Source organism: Ictalurus furcatus, chromosome 6 (genome assembly GCF_023375685.1).
Source record: "Ictalurus furcatus strain D&B chromosome 6, Billie_1.0, whole genome shotgun sequence".
Taxonomy (NCBI): domain Eukaryota; kingdom Metazoa; phylum Chordata; class Actinopteri; order Siluriformes; family Ictaluridae; genus Ictalurus; species Ictalurus furcatus.
The window spans coordinates 16,030,912-16,051,646 of record NC_071260.1 but is presented as its reverse complement, the minus strand read 5'-3'; the positions used below and the strand labels follow the sequence as shown (position 1 = coordinate 16,051,646).

The window sequence follows — 20,735 nt, the reverse complement described above, 5'->3', positions numbered from 1 at the left end:
TTCATACAAGATTGCACGTTCATATATATTGTCTATGTTAAAATGTATTTATTCTTATTCATATAAACCAATACAAAGGAAAACCACAGTCTATTTAACCTAATAAACGAGTTTCCTACAGCCTGCACTACCTTCAAACACTGTGCACAAAAAAACAGCAAGATAAACAGACAGAATTTCACAAAAAAAAAGTTAAAAGTTCAATAGTCAGATGAACAAGTTTATGTAAAACATAATGCTGCATTACATCCTAAACAACAATTTGTAATTAAGAATTTTCAACTTCGGCACGTTCGACAGACAAAGTTGGAAAATTGATGCCCACATGTTCGTAATTTGTTAGCAACAAGCTAGGCTGCTAACTCGGACGAGTGATGTATATTTTATTTCTCAAACAGCTAACTGTATAGTCAGTGATTTAACAAACAAAAATGTGTGCATGTTTATTAATCTAAAACTAATACATGAATATACAGTATAACTTACTTAAAGGTAATAAGTTTTACTTTGTTATTTCTGATGCTGTGTGCAGCCATGTTGACTTGACATCACTCTGTAAACAGGGAAGGAAATCAAATTTGAGAAGAATACCCCAATTGGCATTTCATGTTACGAAAGACATGGTCCCCATATACTCTGTTGAGAAAGAAGGGTTCACTAAGTTGTGCAAAAAGAGTATCAGCTCCATCTCTAGCAAATAGGTTTTTTATCCCTTCTTTACATATCCTTTATTTAAAAGAACCATTGCCTTCACTATTTGCTATAGATGGTGCTGTTACTATTTTCACACATATACATTTTCCAAAGTCCATTTTAATAAATAAAAATCTTCATAAATGAATTGCATAATTTTTTCAATTGCATTATGTAAGAACAACATTTAAAAAAATTATAATTGATAATTGACATATTCAATTAAATTATTGAAATGGATAATACATTATTAGTATTACATTACTATTCTGTGTAATCTCCTATACAGGGATGTCACAACCATACAGAATTGACATTTTTGAGGACCTTATTTATGGAACTGACTTGAAGCATGAAGTATTTAGGGTTCACAAGTATGGAAAACAGCCTGTTGAGCTTCTGGATCCAGCCATAGAAAAAGCTACACATGTCATGATTGCTCATCGCTTCAAACAGCAAGATGGTAAGATCTTTTTCTTTTCAGCCAAATTGATTTTCCCTCTGAGCTGTATCTCATGCTGGTGGATCATAGGAATGTGATTCCGATTTTTCAGGAGTTATGTTTATGGGCTGTGAATGATGCTGGTTTAAAATAAGCCTTGAATTTATTAAGATGCTAGAATATTCTTTCAAATCTGTCTTGCAGCTATTTGAGGTTTCAACAGAATTGTTTTTCAAAGAAGCAGTAGGTGTGTCATGTAAATAGCGGAAAAGGACCAGAGACTACGATTCCCATCAGCCACTGCACCTAGTCACGTGTCTTGTTTTACTGATTCACGTTTGGCTCGTTAACACTGGTGTATATATAGTCACATTCTGCACTGCACTAGTTGTCTTGTGTTTGGTATCACGTTATGCTCGTGTCATGTTTCTTTATCTTTGAACCTTGCCACATGTCCTAGAAGTCTTGTTTTATTTTGTACTTCATTAAATGTTCCAATTCAGTTCTGTGTTTGCATCCATCTATACCCACAAACATGACAAGGTGAAGGATTATTATACAGTATTCCATCATTTTGTGATGTATTCAAAAGCAAAAATAAAGTAAACAAAACAAATGAAAAAATCATATGGTACTCAGATAACATTAGTTTTCATATGCTATAGACTATAGTCATCTCTTTTCATTTCTGTTCTAAGACTTCAATAATGTTTTGTTACTACAGTTTAGTCATCACGTGCAAGAGATTTGTATTTGATTTGGACCTCCACTAGTTTGATTTGAGCTTTTTAACATATGATTATTTGATGCAGCTGAAGGAAAAGCCTGTTGTGCACTCTCAATACTTCTTGATCATAAAGCACACTTCATTATCAAGGATGCTTGCTGTTTGTTCTCTGAATATGTTTAATTGGCTCTGATAGATCTTTGCTAGTCAGGATGTTGCATTGTGGCCAGCTGTGCCTTTCCCCACTGACTCATTAACTCTAGAGCTTTACTCTGAGCAAGAAACCTGCACTGCTAGCAAAACCTAGACTGTGATGTCTTCAGCAAAACATGGATTAAACCCTTTTGCTTTTCTCTGCTGTTTTTCAACTTTTCACAGGATCCCTAGCTAACCAGAAACCACAGACTGTTCTTGAACATGACTTTGAGATTCAACTCTGTTAAGCTTGTACACATCTTTGAAAGCACAATGTTTCAAATGCATTGCTGGTGTGCACACATAGGACAAGTGGTGAACTGTGAAAGATGAATAGGAGATGATAGATAAGAATTTCTATTCAATTTCCTGATATTTGCATTTAGATGTGTTAAACAACTTAGAACCTCTACCAGTGATGGATATACTAGTGATGGAAAGTCCAAAGTGTGAAGAAAGAAAGGATCTCTTCATAATCCATGCCATATGAGCTCATCAGTAAAACTTAATGGAGGTATTGTCATGGCCTGGGCTTGCATAGCTGCTTGTTGAATGGGTTCACTAATCTTTATTGATGATGTAATTCATGATGGTAGCAGCAGAATGAATTCAGAATTCTACAGAAACATTCTGTCTGCCAATTTACAGAGAAATGTATTCAGTGTAATTGGGAGGAACCCAACTGAGCATGAAGGGAGAAATACCCCCAAGACAAACAAAAAACAAGCTGTGGTGCAAGCCTGGAAAAGCATCACAAAAGAAGAATGCAACAGATTGGTGATTTCAGTGGGTCTCCAGGTTGATGCTGGAACTACAGGCCTCTCTTGCATCAATAAAGGTCACTGTTCATGACTCTGCTATCTGAAAGACACTGGGCAAAAATGGCATCCATGGAAGTGTGGTGAGATGAAAACCACTACTAACCCAGAAAAACATTAAGGCTCATCTGAATTTTGCCAAAACACACCTTGATGAGTCTCAACCCAATTGGGAGAATGTTCTGTGGATCGATGAGTCGAAAGTGGAACTGTTTGGAAGACAGGGGTCCCATTACATTTGGCATAAGCCAAACACAGTATTCCACATAAAGAACATCATACCTATGGTCAAGCATGGTGGTGGCCTAATCAAAGTCCTCACTTTGGACCTTAAACTGGCAGTTCATACTTGAAAACCCTCCAATGTGGCTGAACTAAAGCAGTTCTACAAATAAGAGTCAAGCGTTTATGTAATTAACCAATTAGCTTTTGATAGACTAATTGGTAAATTGGAGTCAATTCGATGTGTAACTGTGGATGTATTTTAAGGCCTACCTTCAAACTCAGTTCCTGTTTGCTTGACATCATGGGAAAATCAAAAGAAATCAGACAAGACCTAACAAAATAAAAATTTGTGGACCTCCACAAGTCTTGTTTATCCTTGCGAGTAATTTCCAAATTCCTGAAGGTACCATGTTCATCTGTACAAACAATAGGATGCAGCTATAAATACCATGGGACCACGCAGCCATTATAACGCTCAGGGAGAAGCTGCCTTCTTTCTCCTAGAGATAAACGTTTGGTCTAAAAAGTGCAAATCAATCCCAGAACAACAGCAAAGGACCTTGTGAAGATGCTGGAGGAAAAAGCTAGACAGGTATCTATATTCACAATAAAATGTGCCCTATATAGACATAACCTGAAAGACTGCTCAGCAAGAAAGAAGCCACTGCTCCAAAACTGCAGTTGTCAAGTGCACATGAGGACAAATAACTTAATTTTTTTTTTGCTGAAATGTCCTCTGGTCCGATGAAACAAATAATGATCTGTTTGGCCATTTTGACCCTCGTTATGTTTGGAGGAAAACTAGTAGAGAGATGGCATCATAAGGAAGGAAAATTGTGTGGATATACTAAAGCAACATCTCAAGACATTAACAAGGAAGTTAAAGCGTAGTCACAAATGGGTCTTCCAAATGGACAATGATCTCAAGCATTCCTCCAAAGTTGTGTCAAAATGGCTTAAGGACCCATCACAAAGCCCTGACATCAGTCCGATAGAAAATTTATGGGCAAAACTGAAAAAAGCATCTGCAAGCAAGGAGGCCTACAAACCTGACTCAGTGACTACGCTTACATGGACAGCAGTAATCTAATTATTGACCTTACTCTGATTAAGCTTTTAGAATACTCCTGTCATGTTCCCGTTTTACATGTTATAGAACATAATTAGATTAACAGCCCGCGTCATTATGTCACCGCGCCACGCCGTCCGACGTCCCTGCAGAATTTCACGTATCAACATACAGTTCGTCTTCGTTATGGTACCGTATACAGTTTTGGGTGTTTTTATTTATTTATTTTTTTCACACTTTAAGTGCAGCTAATTATTTTTCATGCTATATGTGCTAATAGAAAACTGCTTGAAGCCGTGGGCTGCGTCTCAAACCGCGTATTTACCGTCTATATAATAGCCGAGATACATGTATTTTTCCCCACTACAGGCCTATAGTAGGAAAGTATGTGGTTTGGGACGCGGCCGAACTCTCTTGCTTGCCGTAAAACGTAAAACTGCCGTGTGTGATCGTGTCCTGTCGCAAAATGCGGTGAAAACTCTCCACGGTGTTCATAATGTGATTAAGGTGTTTACATGTCTGTAATACACGTCCATAATGCAACTAAAACAGGAGTACTCCACCTGTCTTAATTCGATTAGAGCTTAATTCGAGTATGACCTTAATTAGATTAAGGTAAGTAAAAATTGCTGTTAACATGGTAGTTTCTTAATGAAAGTATATCTCTTAATCGGATTAAGAGTGGATTATTGTTGTCCATGTAAACGCAGCTAGTTACACAAATTCTGTCCGGAAGAATGGGCTGAACTTCCAGCAACTTACTGTGAGATGCTTGTGGAAGGCTACCCAAATCGTTTGACCCAAGTTAAACAATTTAAAGGCAATGCTCCAAAATACTAACAAGGTGTATGTAAATGTCTGACCCCTTGGCAATATGATGAAAGAAATAAAAGCTGAAAAAAAATCATTCTCTCTACTATTATTCTGACACTTCACATTCTTAAAATAAAGTAGTGATCCTAACTGACCTAAGACAAGGAATGTTTTCTATGATTAAATGTCAGGAATTGTGAAAAACAGAATTAAAATTTAATTGGCTAAGGTGTATGTAATCTTCTGACTTCAACTGTTTAAATGTTTAAATGAATTATGGAGTAAGAAATAACATGTCACAAGAAAAATTTGTTCCAGTATTACTAGACATTTGCATAGATGTTTGGCTGCCATGACAGTTGGAATATTTGATAAGTTATCCCATTACATTGCTAATAGTATTCTTCTATTCTTTTTCTTATGTGTGTGTGTGTGTGTGTATATATATATATATATATATATATATATATATATATATATATATATATATATATATATATATATATAAAAGGCAATTGCATGTTACAGTACATTTGTGAGTTAAATAACCTTTTATACATATGCCTCAAGCAGCTCCTATGGTCCAAATGGTATTTTTTACTTCTTCTCACTCACACTTGGTTCTTGAATTTAAATTCATCAGAAATGTTTCATAGAACGCTTAGAAATATGAAGGAAAGCTAGCCTCAAATGAATCTTTAACAGTTTTTTCTACAATGTTTTGCATTTATGCAGTCTTTTTCACAGTCTTTTTTTTGTGTGAATTCTGCACACTGTGGACAAGACTCGCGTATAGATTATTTTAAGCTCTTTTAAGGACAAAGTTTTATATCTATTCTGGGAATATACTGCATATCTACATAGACTGCATGTTTTCACTGCTTATCTGTAGTGCAATGATTGAAGGCATTTTTTTGTATTGCATTTCCAGTGACTAACCCATGTCTAAAGATAACCTGTGACTACATGTGCCTGCTCAATCCAACTGGAGCCAGTTGTGCCTGTCCTGAAGGGAAAACCCTGGTTAATGGCTCCTGTATTGATCCCAACGTATCAGGTCAGCTATTTGTGCTATAATCATGTTGCAAGTGAATATACAGATAGGAGGAAAATGAAAAAAACAACAAAATAAATATATATGATACAAATAGGAGGGGCACTATTGTTTTGATTGTTTGTTTGTTTTGAAAGCTTGCCAGAAATGTTCACAGGGCATCTGGTTGAGACTAGAGATGTGTATCAGCCCTGGTGTCTCAGAGGTCGCAACAAGAAAACAAAAGGATTTTATTTTCATATCTGTGCCATGCGAGCAGCCAGACATGAAGCTTGTGGGACAAACAAAACCCACATTCATTAACAAGAACATACAGCATTAATTCATTCAGCCTCAGTAACTGTCTGGTCAGGGTAGCAGTGGTTTAAATTAGGCCATTAGTTTACAAACTCAGTTAATTAGAAAATAAAGCTAATAAACATCTCCTAGTCTTTGTACATTTTCAACTGCCCTGTTTTGATGAGCCTGTGCCTACTGTAGCCTTAGATTCCAGTTTTTGGCTGACAGATTGGAACCCGAGGTGGTCTTCTGCTGTTGTAATCCGTGTGTTGCGCAGTCTGAGATGCTTTTCTGCTCAACACGGTTGTAAAGAGTTATTATTATAATTAATGTATACTTCCTGTCAGCTCAAACCAGTCTGACCAATCTCCTCTGACTTCTCTTATAAGCAAGGCATTTGTGACCACAAAACTGCTGCTCACTGAAATGCTTTTTTTCCCCCCTGCACCATTCTGTGTAAACTCTGGAGACTGCTGTGAGTGAAAATCCCAGAAGATCACCATTTTCTGAAATAATCTAACCAGCCCACCTGGCACCAACTACCTTGCCACAGTCAAAGTGATTGAGATCATATATTTTTCCAATTCAGATTCATTAACTGACATTAAATGATGCGCTTCACCTGTACTTGCATGATTTTATGTCTTGTGCTGCTGCCACTTGATTGGCTGATTGGATATCTGCATTAATAAGGTGTACTGGTGTTACTGTTAAGTGTATATACACTAAATGGCCAAAAGTATGTGGACACCTGATCATCACCCCCATATATGGGCTTTCCTCAAACTGCCACAAAGTTGGAATTTTAGAGGATGCCTATGTATGCTGTAACATTACTGTTTTGCTTCACTGTAACTAAGGGGCCCAAACCTGTTCCAGCATCACAATTCCCCTGTGCACAAAGTGAGGTCCATGAAGACATGGTTTGCCAAGATTGGGGTCGAAAAACTCAAGTGGCCTGCATAGAGCCCTGACCTCAACCTCACTGAACACCTTTGGGATGAATTGTAACACTGACTGCACCCTAGGCCTCCTCACCCAACAGCAGTGCCCGACCTCACTAATGCTCTTGCGGCTGAATGGGCAAATCCCCACAGCCACGATCCAAAATCTAGTGGAAAGCCTTCCCAGCAGAGTGGAGGTTATTATAACAGCTAATGGGGGAATAAATCTGGAATGGCATGTTCAAAAAGACACATGGGTGTTATGGTCAGGTGTCCACATACTTTGGGTCATATCCTGTAATGTATATGTAGTCACTCCTTGAACCTTTGCACAGTTTGCAGTGATATAGCCTGGCAGTGAATGCACTTAATTGGTACTGTATGTCGTGAATCTACACAAAATAGTCCAAAATTAAATATAGTTTGCAAAATTATTTACAAGTAAAGTTTATAAAAGTTTTTTCTGCATTAGGATTTACTTCCACTGTGGTGAAACTTCTAAACTGGTTCTTGTGTAACCAGTTGCTATCAAAAATCATATAATTAGTTGAATGGAGTCAATCTCTGTGGAATTAAAGTCTAAAATTGTCATTTTTAAAAAAATCCCAAACTTTGAACATCCCAAAGAGCACCATTGAATCTGTTATTAAAAAAGAAATTAAAGCAGTCTGAAATAGCCTTCAAAGTCACTTTAGAGCTTCTCTGTGTGTTGTAAAACTTTACAATATTTATAAAAATAAATAAATAAATTTAAAAAAGGGATCAAATTCTATCTCCAGATAGTCCCTAAATAATCCCATAGAGAACTCTGAAAGGACAAACTCTATTGGGTTTGGATGTGTAGCATGTGCTGCTCTGTTTCAGTGTGTTTTTGTTCTGCCATTGCTGAAGGCGAGCTGTGTCGGCCTGCCTGTGAGAATGGAGGCCGTTGTGTGGCCAATGAGAAAGGAGACTGGCGCTGTTATTGCTGGCCCGATTTCTCTGGAGAGCGCTGTGAAATTAACCACTGCACAGACTACTGCTTAAATGGAGGCACATGTACAGGGTCTCCTTTAGGTAAGAAAAACCTTTACCTCTGTATCAGCTTATTATGATTTTGCTTTGACTTCTTCCATGAAAAAGCTTTCTCCTTTGACCTACATCCTCTGAAACTCTTCTGTGATACACTCAATTAAATGCACCCAGTCAGGTCTGTTTATGAGAGGGTGCTTTGTTTGAAGAGCAGGTCAGTTTTTCTTGAACATAGTCAAGAAGCATCCCCAGCTTATTCCTATATCTTTAACTATCAGTCAGTACGTTTACATGGACAACAATAATCCAATATTAACCTGATTAAGACAATACTCTAATTAAGAAACTATCATGTAAACAGCGATTATTGATTACCTTAATCCGACTAAAGTTATACTCGAAGTAAATACAAATTGAATTAAGACATGTGGAGTATTCCTATTTTAGTCACATTATCGAAATTAATTATAGACATGTACACTCCTTAATCACACTTTTAACGTTGTGTGGGAGTTTTCACCGCATGTTGCGATAGGACACACATGGCAGTGCTCAACTGTTTGACGCTGCGTCCGAAACCACGTACTTACCTACTATATAGTAGGAGAAATACATGCATTTCAGTTACTATATAGCAGGTAAGTACGTGGTTTCGGACGCAGCCCACGGCTTCAAACAGTCGACTATTTGCATGTATGGCATGACAAATAATTAACTGCACTTGAAGCTTTTGAAAAATTAAAAATGAAACACCCAAAACTGTATATGGTTACATAACGAAGACGAACGTCGGACAGCGTGGCGTGGGGATGTAATAACGTGTGCCATTAATCGATCTATATTCTATAACATGTAAAACAGGAACATGAAAGAAATACTCTAAAAGTGACTCATGTAAACACCTTAATCACAATATTGTCTTATTCAGAATAAGGTCAATAATTAGATTATTGCTGTCCATGTAAACGTAGTCATTGTCATTGATGGTAAATATATACAAAACCAACCTGTTGGATCTAGATGTTCCAGGCATGGGTTTGACCTGTTCTGCCAAACAAAGAAATAAGAAATTTGATTGAACATTCAATGAATCACACGGTTTTGGTTTTGAAAGTGCAGTACAACTCAAACAAGATATCAGGGGATCTCAGAAGAAGTATTCTATCAATCCACAGGCAGGTAGCTTGTATTGTTTACAACTTAAAAATAATTTTGAACTGTTGTTGCTTTCCCTAAAGACTTATGTTAGAATTCTTAAACCTGGGTCAAAAAAACATAGGCTTCTTCAGCTGATCACATATGGGCTGTAGGGTTTAGTGTATAAGTCAGCATGAAAAATACTGGGGAAAATACTGGAACATTACCACATAGGAAGCAACTGCTTTTTAACAAATCTGAGGTACCTTTAATTTATTAATCGCATGCACTGAGTCTGGGTATGTGTTTGGTTTTATGTTTGAGTTACAGCAGTTGTTGCTATGCCAAACTTTTTATTATTATTATTAGTAGTAGTAGTAGTAGTAGTAGTAGTAGTAGTACTATACTTTTTGGTGATGGCGGTGTTGAGTCATACTTCATATATTTTGTGAGAATAAAATTTTATTTAGTGGCTGTTAGTTCAAAGACATAAGCAAAGCCTTCCATTTTCTATTTTTATGCATGACAGCTGTTATGTAGCTTAATTCTCTTTGGTATCTGAATTAGCCTGTTTTAAATATACATTTCCTTGAGCATGCTCTTTGTATTATTTTAATTTTGAATATTTGATGTCTTTATCAGCATTGCCACCTGTTAGAATGCTGCTAATGATAAAATCACTAAAGTGTGTTTTATACAGGCCTGCAATCAGTCTTCTAGTATGTGAAGCACACATAAAAGCAATTCACACTGCATCTTTTGGATAGAAAAATAAAATGCATTTTGTAATTTGCTTGTGTAATTGCATGCTGCTTTTGAGTTTTAAAATAAAAACTTGATGTTAGCTTGAATGTTTGAAAGTGCAAAATGAATAGCAATTGATTCAGTAGCAACAGATACTAAATATCCTGTCTTATATCTTATATATAATATGTCTTTTATATTACTGTTAATTACTGTTAATTTTTATTGTAAAAAAAAAAAATAAACCTGAGAATATATAAATTTATTGACAGTACAATAATCAAACACTATGTTTTTGTATTTAAATGTTATTGTTGGCTAAAAATTGGGGTATTCCAATGAATGTGGATTATTGGTCTACAGTGTCAACATGTATTTAAACAGGTAAAGAAAATTTAAGGATATATATTAAATGTCACTGATAATAAGTTTAGTTCCTGTTCTCCTTGGCAAAATGGTTAAATGGCAAACTGGAAGACTCTGCCATCATATGAAGGACAAAAAGACATCTTTTTCACTGACTAGGAAATAATGTGTCTCTCCCCCCTGTAGGGAAGCCAACATGTCGCTGTGCTGTGGGCTTCACAGGGTCTAACTGTGAGCGGCGAGTATGTGATAATTATTGTCTGAATGGAGGAACATGTGATCTCAGCCAGGGAAACCAGCCTGTGTGCCGCTGTTTAGCAGAGTACACAGGTGACCGCTGCCTTTACCGTAAGTGCCCTAAAAGCATTAATTCAACTCATTTATTTGTATTTACAATTAGAATCTGTGTTGTTTGTGACTAATCCCAGTTCTGTGAAAATTTTTTATTGAAACAATAGACTTTTTAACAGTCAAGTGCAGATGTACATAAAATGAAAAACAAACCAGTTTAAAAGATCCTGAAAGAAAGGACTGATCTTCAGAGGTGTTGGTTAAATGTCTAATATTTAAATGGTTCATTTAATATTCAAAGCCAATTTGTATTTTTTTAGGTTATTTGATTAAATACTATTTCTTTCAATTGAGCTGCCAGCACCAATATTATAAACAAAAAGATGGGGAAATTCTTTTTTTGTTTTTTTGTATGGCTTGTGTCAACAGAGGGTTTAAAATGTCACAGTGATGACCTCAGGTTGTTTATGTTCTCTGTTGATAAAAAAAATCCTGCTATGTAATTTTTGTTGTTATGCTTCATAGTAGGGATTTTATTTTCTCTATCATTAATGTCTTTTTTCTGTAGCACACCCAAGGGATGATATGCCTTCATTTATGTACTAGATACTTGATGCAGATAATTAACTCTCATTAAAGCTCTGTAAAAGTCCAATTAAACCAGCAGATAATACAGAGGGTAATTTAAAAATTCTAATTAGGCACTCACAAATGATTTTTCTGTGTATTTTTCCCATGACAGACATCTGTCACCATTACTGTGTAAACTCTAAAGCCTGCACACTGTCCAGCTCTGGCCATGTGGAGTGTGTGTGTCCAGCTCGATATGAGGGGATCAAATGTGACACAGACAAGTGCCTACGATGCCATGGTGCACCATGTATTACTGATGCAGAGACTGGAGATGTCACCTGCAAGTATGTTTCATAATAGCTTAGAATGAGCAGTTCTTAAAAAAATCTGTTTTCCACTTGCTGCTGTACTGCACTAGCTTTATAAACTCAAGAACAGTTTATGTAGCTCACCAGGTAAAATAGTTTTTCAAAGTGGGACCAATTAGGCCTCAACAAAATACCCACAAAGCAGGGTCCAAAAGTCAAGCACGAGTGAAAATTATAATTTTTTTGCATTCTTTTCTAATTTAATACAACAATTTTCATTGCAAATTATATTATTGACAGCAACTTGAGTGAAAATTAGATTCTTTGGAATATTTACATTCATTTCAGGGCTTAGTATTTGGTATGTCACTTATTTATTTTATCTTATTATTTTTGCTTTAATGACAGTGTGCACTCGAGCCGGCATGGATTCCACAAATTTGTGCAAAACTTATGATCTATTTTCACTCCAGCTGAGTGTCATCTGAACACATGCTTCAGTAGAAGAGATTAGGCATAAAGAAAATCTGACCTTTTGTACAAAGCATTTACATGGTCAATTACAAGGTCAATATCACAAATTTGCTTACATTTAAATAAAGACATAGAAATGGTGCAGAATCTTAAATATTCAAGATATTGAACCATTAATTTCTCTGTTATTTCCTGTTTATTTATTTGTATTTATTACTTCTGCACCTTTTGTCTGTAGCCATGGCAAAAGGAAAAATTGCAATATGTTGGCCTGTGTGGCACCTGTCATATATTCTAAACGTACATTCACACATACTACGAAGAAGCGACCGGAGACCATTCATTTTCACTGCGAGCTGGTGACTAGATGTGGGCATGTCCAGTGACTTTGAAAGATGAGAAAAGTTAACGTTTATGCAAATTTGGAGTGACTTGGTGCAGCAACTACCAATGGAAGTGAAGACAGTAGAGCGCACGTGATCCGTAGCCACCCGTGCTCACTAGCAGGCCATTGTGGCATGCCATTGCCGCTTGTTGGTTTTAAAGCTTGGTTTTAAAGCTATATATATATAATATATAATAAAAGAAATGATATCGAGCAAAATCCCATTGTAGCTCCTATCTTGGGTGACGTGTCCGGCATGTTGCTGCTTCAGCGCCCGGGAACAATCAGCACCAAGCCAGACACTTTACCCAGGAAACACAGAGGTCACGGCCGAAGAGCTGAGGTCCGATTCCTGGTCACCATTATACATAGTGAATGACACCCTGATGGTGACACTCACTTACTGAGATAGGAGCTACACCGGGATTTTTCTCAATTGCAACAAAAAGTGAGTGCGTTTCATTATTATCATTTTGTTTTAAACGTGCAAAGGCCATGAGCTAAGCTAAGCTAATTGGTGTTTGCACTTTTGCCACAGATAGATGGCCACAATGGCAAAGAGCACACACTACTTTTCCTTCATCTCTTTGGATATGATGCATGTATACCGTACAATGGTGAATTTTATATAAGATCGCCCTCCCTCCAGAATGTTTCATTTTAGTGGCAAGAAAACTGGTTTGGTATCATTATTGGAATGTTAGTTGTGCCACCCATGTTACTATAGCAACCAGTAGTAGGAACGCCTACTGCTGACCTCATAGTGCAGTGACTGGCGATTTGCAGCGATAAAATGTGTATGTGTTTGTGTACACTGTATGTGTGAACATAGCACAAGATTACAAGTCTTAGCCAATTTTCATCTGTCTGTGGGCCACCTTTGGCCCTGGGGCCAGACTTTGGACACCCCTGAGATACAATTTCTGTAAACCAGGAAGGGCCTATAATCTTGTTCCAGTAATATCTGATATTAGGAAGATCAGATATTTATCTATGCCGCATACTTTCCCCCACCACTTGCATTTCATTTTGAATATTGAACATACATAGAGACAGTCAGTCTCTATTCATTTTAATCATATCTACCCATCTGCACTTTCATCCCATCTTGCAGCTGCACCAGTGGTAGAATTGCATCCAGCTGCCAGCTGTGTGATGGGTACTGCTACAATGGAGGCACCTGCCATCTGGACCCTGACACCAACCTGCCCTTCTGCCAGTGAGTAATGACTAAATAACTTCTTTTGTCTGGGTACAAATCCCAGCAATTAGACATGCACAACGCAATTCCTCACAGCTTCGCTATTCACTTTCAAGATGTTAGTAAAATCCCAGAAAACACATGGATGTATTTCTCACCACTTGAGACCAGAATGGCTCTGCATGGGGTAGATGGTGCCACCCAGTTTCAGTTTAAACCCAATTTTATTATTGTAAAAACTCTCAGATTTTAAATTTTAGGAAGCAGGTATTTCAATTTGTAAGCACAAAGGAGTACATTATGTTTTTGAAACAGTCAAGTCTGCTGGGTTTTTTACTCCTCGTTTATAATGTCGCTTTTGAGAGTCCTTTCTGAAATTGTGAGTGATATACAGTAGCAGCTCTCATGTTTATTGTCTGTCTTGTTAGGCACCATATCACACTTTCTATTGATGTTCAGTCCAGTTGTCCAGTTCATCAGGTAGTATTATCAGCTGAAAGTATCCATCTAGGATGGATAACTAGAATTAAATTAAATGACAGTCACTCTTTAGGCACCAAGCTGAACCAAAGCATTCCAAGTAGTTCTTGTAGTTTAAATGACATTTTTGGCAATGCGTGATCCGACTGAGATAAAATCAATTTCTATGCAAATTATCTCTCTGAGTTTTCTGGGACATTAAAAAAATCCTGGAAATGTGGTTTATTGACTCTATATCATGGCCAGAAAATCTGTGCCCCGCAGAGGCGAAGACCCCTATTGTTTTAGTTAGTTTTCTCCTTCTTGTTCTTCTTCTTCCACTCTTGAGTCTATGGCAGCCCGTAGAACCATTTGCGGGAAAGTTATGAAATTTATGAAACAGATAGAGGACAGTCTGACCTGTTAATACCGCAAATTTGGAGTCTCTACCTTAAACACTCCAGCGCCACCAACTGCCCAAATTTGCAATCACATTTATGTTAATAACTTTTGAACCATGAGTTCTAGAAACGAAATTCTTCATTTCCTCTGATTCCTTGGCTCAAGACGATTCGATCGCACTATGATGTCATTTTCCATCATGAAAATTTTTCCACCATGTGGAATTTTCTGATAAACCTTATTTTTTCAAACTCGTCCTATGTTGTTTGTCCGATTTTCACAAAAATTGTCACGCATCACCTAGAGGAACTTATGACAAAAAGTTATTCACAGAAATATGATCAACCTTACCATTTTCGAATGGCTCTTCAACAAATTTGAAGGACGCGCAAAATTGAACTTGAGGAAAATCATCTACAAATGGCACAGATTTCACACAATTGCCAATTAGTCCAGGACTGGCCATCACAACAAATTCAGCCCAAGAGCAGACCGTCTGTTGCAAAAAGAAATCTCCAAGAACCCCGAAATGTAATCACAGAATCTGCTAGTAAGTCTTGCAACTGTTGGTGTCAAAGTGCATGCTTCTACAATCAGAAAGAGATTGCACAAAATTTGACCTGCATGGGAGGCGTGCCAGGAAAAGCCTTTGCTGTCTAAAAAGAATATTAAAGCAAGACTACAGTTTGCCAATGAGCATATAGACAAATACCAGGCCTTTTGGAATAATGTGCTCTGGACAGACGAATCAAAAATGGAGTTGTTTGGCCACAGTAACAGCAGACATGTTTGGTGCAGACTAAAGACAGCTTTTCAGGAGAAGAACCTCATACTGAGTGTGATACATGGTGGTGGAAATGTCATGGTTTGGGGTTGCTTTGCTGCCTCAGAGACTGGACAGCTTGCATTCATTAATTCAACTATGAATTCTGCATCATGTCAAAGAGTGCTTGAAGATAATATGAGGCAATCTGTCCAGAAGTTGAACTAAAAGTGGACCTTTTAACAGGATAATGATCCTAAGCACACTAGCAAATCCACCAAGGAATGCAGCAAAAAGAAGAAATGGAGGGTTATGGAATGGCCTAGTCAAAGCCCGGATTTGAATCCCATTGAAATTTTATGGAGGGATTTTGTGAAACGTGCAGTACATACAAGAAAACCCTCAAACACCTTACAATTTAAAGAATATTGCATGGAAGAGTGGTCATAAATTCTAGCAAGCTGATGTCAGAGTCTGGTGGACAATTACGCAAAACGCCTACAAGAAGTTATTTCTGCTAAAGGGGACAATACTAGCTTCTAAGGCCAAGGGTGTACGTACTTTTTCCACAGAAGAATATCACATCTATTGATATTTCTGTTGAATAAATATTGAAAAAGATATTTTTCCTCGTGGTTTTGTTCAAGTATATTAACTTTATTAATAGGTACTGTTTCAAAGACGATCAAATGTTTGCTTGTCTAAATATGTCAAAAAAGCCAACAATTTCCATGGGGTGTACTTATTTTTTCACATGATTGTGTATGCACATAATGAATATATATTTTCATAATAAATATATACTATACATAATGAATATATGTTCACCCAGTTTAACGGGGAGTGAAGGTTTCTGCTCTGGGGTCTGACTCAAAGCTTTGTGATTTTCCTTACACCACTACAATTTCTTGCAGCTGCACAGCTGGTTTCAAGAACCAGCGCTGTGATGAGCTGGCCAACCCCTGTGATTACTACTGTCAGAATGATGGGATATGCACAATAACATCCCTTAACAAACCCCGCTGCAAGTAGGTCCCCTATCAGCACCTTTACCACAAGAGCTTTCATCTCCAGTCTGATTCATCTTCCAGAAGTGGCCCTTCCTCATACACACCCAGCACACACGTCTCAAACCCATAGTCCCCATGTCCATACCATAAGGGAGCATATTATCTATGTAATCACTAGAGAATCATGCACTGCTGCTAGCAGTGGCTAACACTGTGAAAGGGTCATAGTGAAATAGGGGTATAGAATTATCAAGGTTCCCATAACACTACAATTCTTAAAATAAACATATTCATATTGTATTTGCATATGGAGAAGGAAGTGAACGTTGTTATTGAAAATTGCAGTCTAACACAATTGTGCTGGTGATAAAGACCTCTGTCAATGAAATTCTCCAGTAAAAAAAAAAACAGTTTATATAATCTAATGCAGAAAGTTTTTTCCCTCAAGTGCATGTTTGTTACGAATTATGTAAGCATAATAACTCTAAGGATTATAAGAATATGTATGTAGAAGTAAGCATAAACTTTATAAACTTTGTATACTTTGCACAATCTTTTAATATTAAATTTGTATAATATTAAATATCATTAGTGGGCTATTTTAAGGAATACTAAATACTAATTTAGAGAATACTAAATACAAATTTAGAGAATAATGCATACTTGACTCTATTGTCACTGCACAGTTGGTGGATTATATGAAACAGCTTCCTCTCATTTTAATGTGATGCCATACAGTCATCAATCATCAAACATCTATTTAGTCACACATGCCACACATTCGGCGTCTTCATCTGAAAGTGAGATGACTGACCTTTTGTACTCTGTACCTTGATTCTTCATGTGTTGATTTACTTTTATTTCCACTGCCTGTCTTAATTGCGTCTAGACTTCACTCTCTGTTTGCTCAAACTTTCCCCATTTCATCTGAAGTGATTAGCATGCATAAGCATCATTTGGTCTTTCCTGTGGATGATTTTAATCAGGTGTTCAGCCAATTGGTCGGGGACGCAGTGTGAGCGGCCCGCCCCAAAGAGCAGCCGCTCCGACAACACGCCTGGAGGTGAGTGCGCACAAACATGGCTTCCTCTTTCATTATTGCACACTCATGGTTCTGATTAAAATCATCTGCTTGCTTTCAGGGAACATGTAGCAAAGGCATCAGAGCATGGACAAATCTGATTTACGATGTAGGAGATTTACTGTAATCCCCAGGAGGGATTAAAGCTACTCAGAACCAATCTATCCAGGACTTCTTCTTCTGTATTTCATTTGCACTATGTAGACACATGTGAACATGTATCTATTTATATTTGAAAGCTGTCGGAGAGATAGGAAGACTGTCTTTGTCTATATTCATGTCTGATAAGAAACATCGTGCTGAGAATTTTTTCATAGTTATTTTGTTTTTAACAAAGTAGTTGCTTAGGATTGCACTATAACAGGTTTACAATCAGTACAAACAGTTGTACTACAAACAAGACTTGACCCCTACCTTGGAAGTTTGTGATGACTGGAGTTTAATTCCTGCTTTTTCGTTTTTGTTCACTGCAGGGAGCATAGCCATTATTGTGCCTCTGGTCCTGCTGGTTATTTTGATAACAACTGTCGTGGCTGGGGTCTTCATCTGCAGAAGGCAGCAGAGGTATTACAGGAACACAGCATGAGAGGATGGCTACTCTGTACACTTTAAGGGTTAAAATGTGCACTTGTTGCCATGGTGCAAAACTTCATCTTGAGAAATATAATGCATACAAACTATTACAAATGGCTCTTTTGCTCTGAGTGACCACTTCACAGCTTTGCAAAGTGTGCACTGTGGAAAACTTTTACTTACTCACTCAAAACAAGAAAAAATTCTATTAATGAAAAATGACTTTGCGCCATTGGCATAAGTGTAACATTTTAATATGCAAACAGATACAGTTCAGAATGTTTTTGAGACCCCTTACCTTAAATTTTTTGAAGCATTTTGAAAATATGTTTGTGACCTGACCTAGGGGCAAGCGAGTACAGAGGCAACCCATGAGTAACGGAGGCATTAATGTGGAGATTGGCAATCCATCCTACAACATGTACGAGGTGGAGCATGATAACCACGCTGATGCAGGGAGCTTTCTTAAACCAAATTTCACACTGGATCCACAAAAGGTTTGTGTGTATGACTTGAGTTCACTGATACATATTATTGTGCATATGGAAAAGCTGAACTCAGCAGCTGTAGGTTCAGATCTTTAAATAAAAGAATAGCTTTGCTGCTCACAAGAAACCAGTTCATATGTACAGAAATATGTACAGACTTTCTTTGCATCTTTCTAAGACTCATGTCACATGCATTTTACAGTCTATATAATCTTTTTATAATGGCTTGAATGTTTCCAGGTTGAGGTTACCATCATTACCTGTCAACTCTGTGCTTGCAGAAAGTAGTGGTTGATTAGTGCTCTTTTTAATGCAATAACAGCATACACCCACACATCTGTGTATTCTCTAAGTACCCCCTAGACTGTTGCTTCCACTCCCACAGGTGTTCTGAATGCCATTTCTCTATGAAATTAACTTTTATGTGCTGTAAAGAACAAGAAACTTGGTGTTGGGCAGATTTCAAGCTAGAGTGTGTGTATTGCAGGGGTGGTGTGTAAAATCCAGTGACCCTCGCACTCTGAACATACACTCTATACCTAAAGAAGTTATACCTGGACAGGTGAAGCCCTTTGTCCTAATTGGTGGCTTTGACCATTGCATTAGAGACACTCATGATCATCCATGTTTGTGCGTGTTGCGTGTGCTTGCCTGATTTCTCATGAACATTTTTCTTCACCTTTAGCAAGAGTAAAGTCTAAAATTATTTTCACTCTTAGAAATATTTCAGTATAATATACATTCAGAATACAGATGTTTCATTTTCTCAACATCACGAATCTCAATAATCTGATTTAAACAATATTTTCCCAACATGTTTAAATTCACATTTCTTTAAATAATCTTTCCATGCAGCCTATGAACTACTCCAACCCAGTGTATGCCAAGATATACATTGATGGACAGAACTGTCGGAAGCCAGTCATCAGCATTGATGAAAGGAGAGAGCTTCTCCCAAAGAAACTAGAGGGGACAATTCGGGAAACCGCCGCATAGCCTGAATTTACACTTTGTACTCTTTTTTTACGTGAGTGTACAAAATGTATAAAATGTGGAGAAAAAAAAGAATTTTCTATTTCCTATCAGGTCCTGCTAATGTACTTAGGTTTGCTTCTTTGTTTGGCAGCAGCGTTACCTCTCCATGTGTGATAAACTTTGGACTTCATATATGTCCTCGCCATTAGTTTCTGTTGTTGTTTGTTTTATTGTTGTTGTTGTTTTGTTTTTTTTTTTGTTGTTGTTGGATATATTACATATACTGCACAGTATATTTGCAGATTACCCAGCCTTTAACAAAGAAATGACAGCAGCAAAACTATTTCACCCCCTAAAACCATGTATTTTGCCTTACGGTGTTAACTCAGTGATGGTGTGGGATTTGTTTTATGTTATTTACTTTGCACCATCCACCATAGTTTTATTATTGTCTTTCAATATTCGTTTATTTTGCACTTAAATCATGCTCCACTAATGTGAAACTATATATATTTATATACTATATATATATATATATATATATATATATATATATATATATATATATATATATATATATATATAAACATACAGGTATATTGACTGGATTTTTTTTTCCATGTTCTTTGTCCATGTTTATCTCTACAGAGGGCTACTGATATCCATGGCATTAAGACTTAATTCATCTCATCTTATCCATGGTTATATGCTGTGTGCTCATAACGAAACTGCCCAGTCATATTTGTCACTTTTCATTCAAGTGATTTTTGCCTTCTATCACTGAAAATAATGCTGCATATTATAAAATTCTGTCTCTTCATCCACCTAAACCACATGACATGTTGGAGGTGATCAATACTTAATGGACAATTTGTGAGAGTACATCATTATCTATCTATGACAATTAGCTTTTTTACGAGGTAATTTCAGCCCAGTGGAACAGCAATCCATCTGGTGAACTTAATACAGTATAATCTATTCGGACATGTGTCTGATACACGAAAGACACAAATAACTCATCTTGTTGAAAGTTTTACTTATGAAATCACAAACTGAAAGGCACTCAAACTTGCTGACTGATTATTATTGATCAACTTCAGTGGCGTGACAGTAGAATTAGGTATCCGATGGCTGGCTCGTCATACAAGATGTGATCGAGGAATTAATCATACTTTACTGCTATGTGGAGAGTGGTATGAATGAAGTCCCTTTGTCTGTTATTTTAAGAGAGAGAC

At 37.1% G+C, this 20,735-nt stretch overlaps 1 protein-coding gene across 1 annotated transcript in view; it reads left to right on the top strand.

Annotated features, from left to right (window-relative positions):
- Positions 1 to 19,992, top strand: part of lrp1bb (low density lipoprotein receptor-related protein 1Bb) — a 331,362-nt gene extending 311,370 nt beyond the window's left edge. The window contains exons 81-92 of the mRNA XM_053626734.1: positions 983 to 1,156; positions 5,914 to 6,039; positions 8,151 to 8,315; positions 10,704 to 10,865; positions 11,551 to 11,725; positions 13,663 to 13,767; positions 16,288 to 16,401; positions 17,370 to 17,446; positions 17,938 to 18,028; positions 18,384 to 18,534; positions 19,013 to 19,087; positions 19,381 to 19,992. Of these exons, the coding sequence (XP_053482709.1) occupies positions 983 to 1,156; positions 5,914 to 6,039; positions 8,151 to 8,315; positions 10,704 to 10,865; positions 11,551 to 11,725; positions 13,663 to 13,767; positions 16,288 to 16,401; positions 17,370 to 17,446; positions 17,938 to 18,028; positions 18,384 to 18,534; positions 19,013 to 19,087; positions 19,381 to 19,521 (1,556 nt within the window). The 3' untranslated portion in view covers positions 19,522 to 19,992. The remainder of the gene's footprint in view (positions 1 to 982; positions 1,157 to 5,913; positions 6,040 to 8,150; positions 8,316 to 10,703; positions 10,866 to 11,550; positions 11,726 to 13,662; positions 13,768 to 16,287; positions 16,402 to 17,369; positions 17,447 to 17,937; positions 18,029 to 18,383; positions 18,535 to 19,012; positions 19,088 to 19,380) is intronic.
- Positions 19,993 to 20,735: the final 743 nt, after the last annotated feature.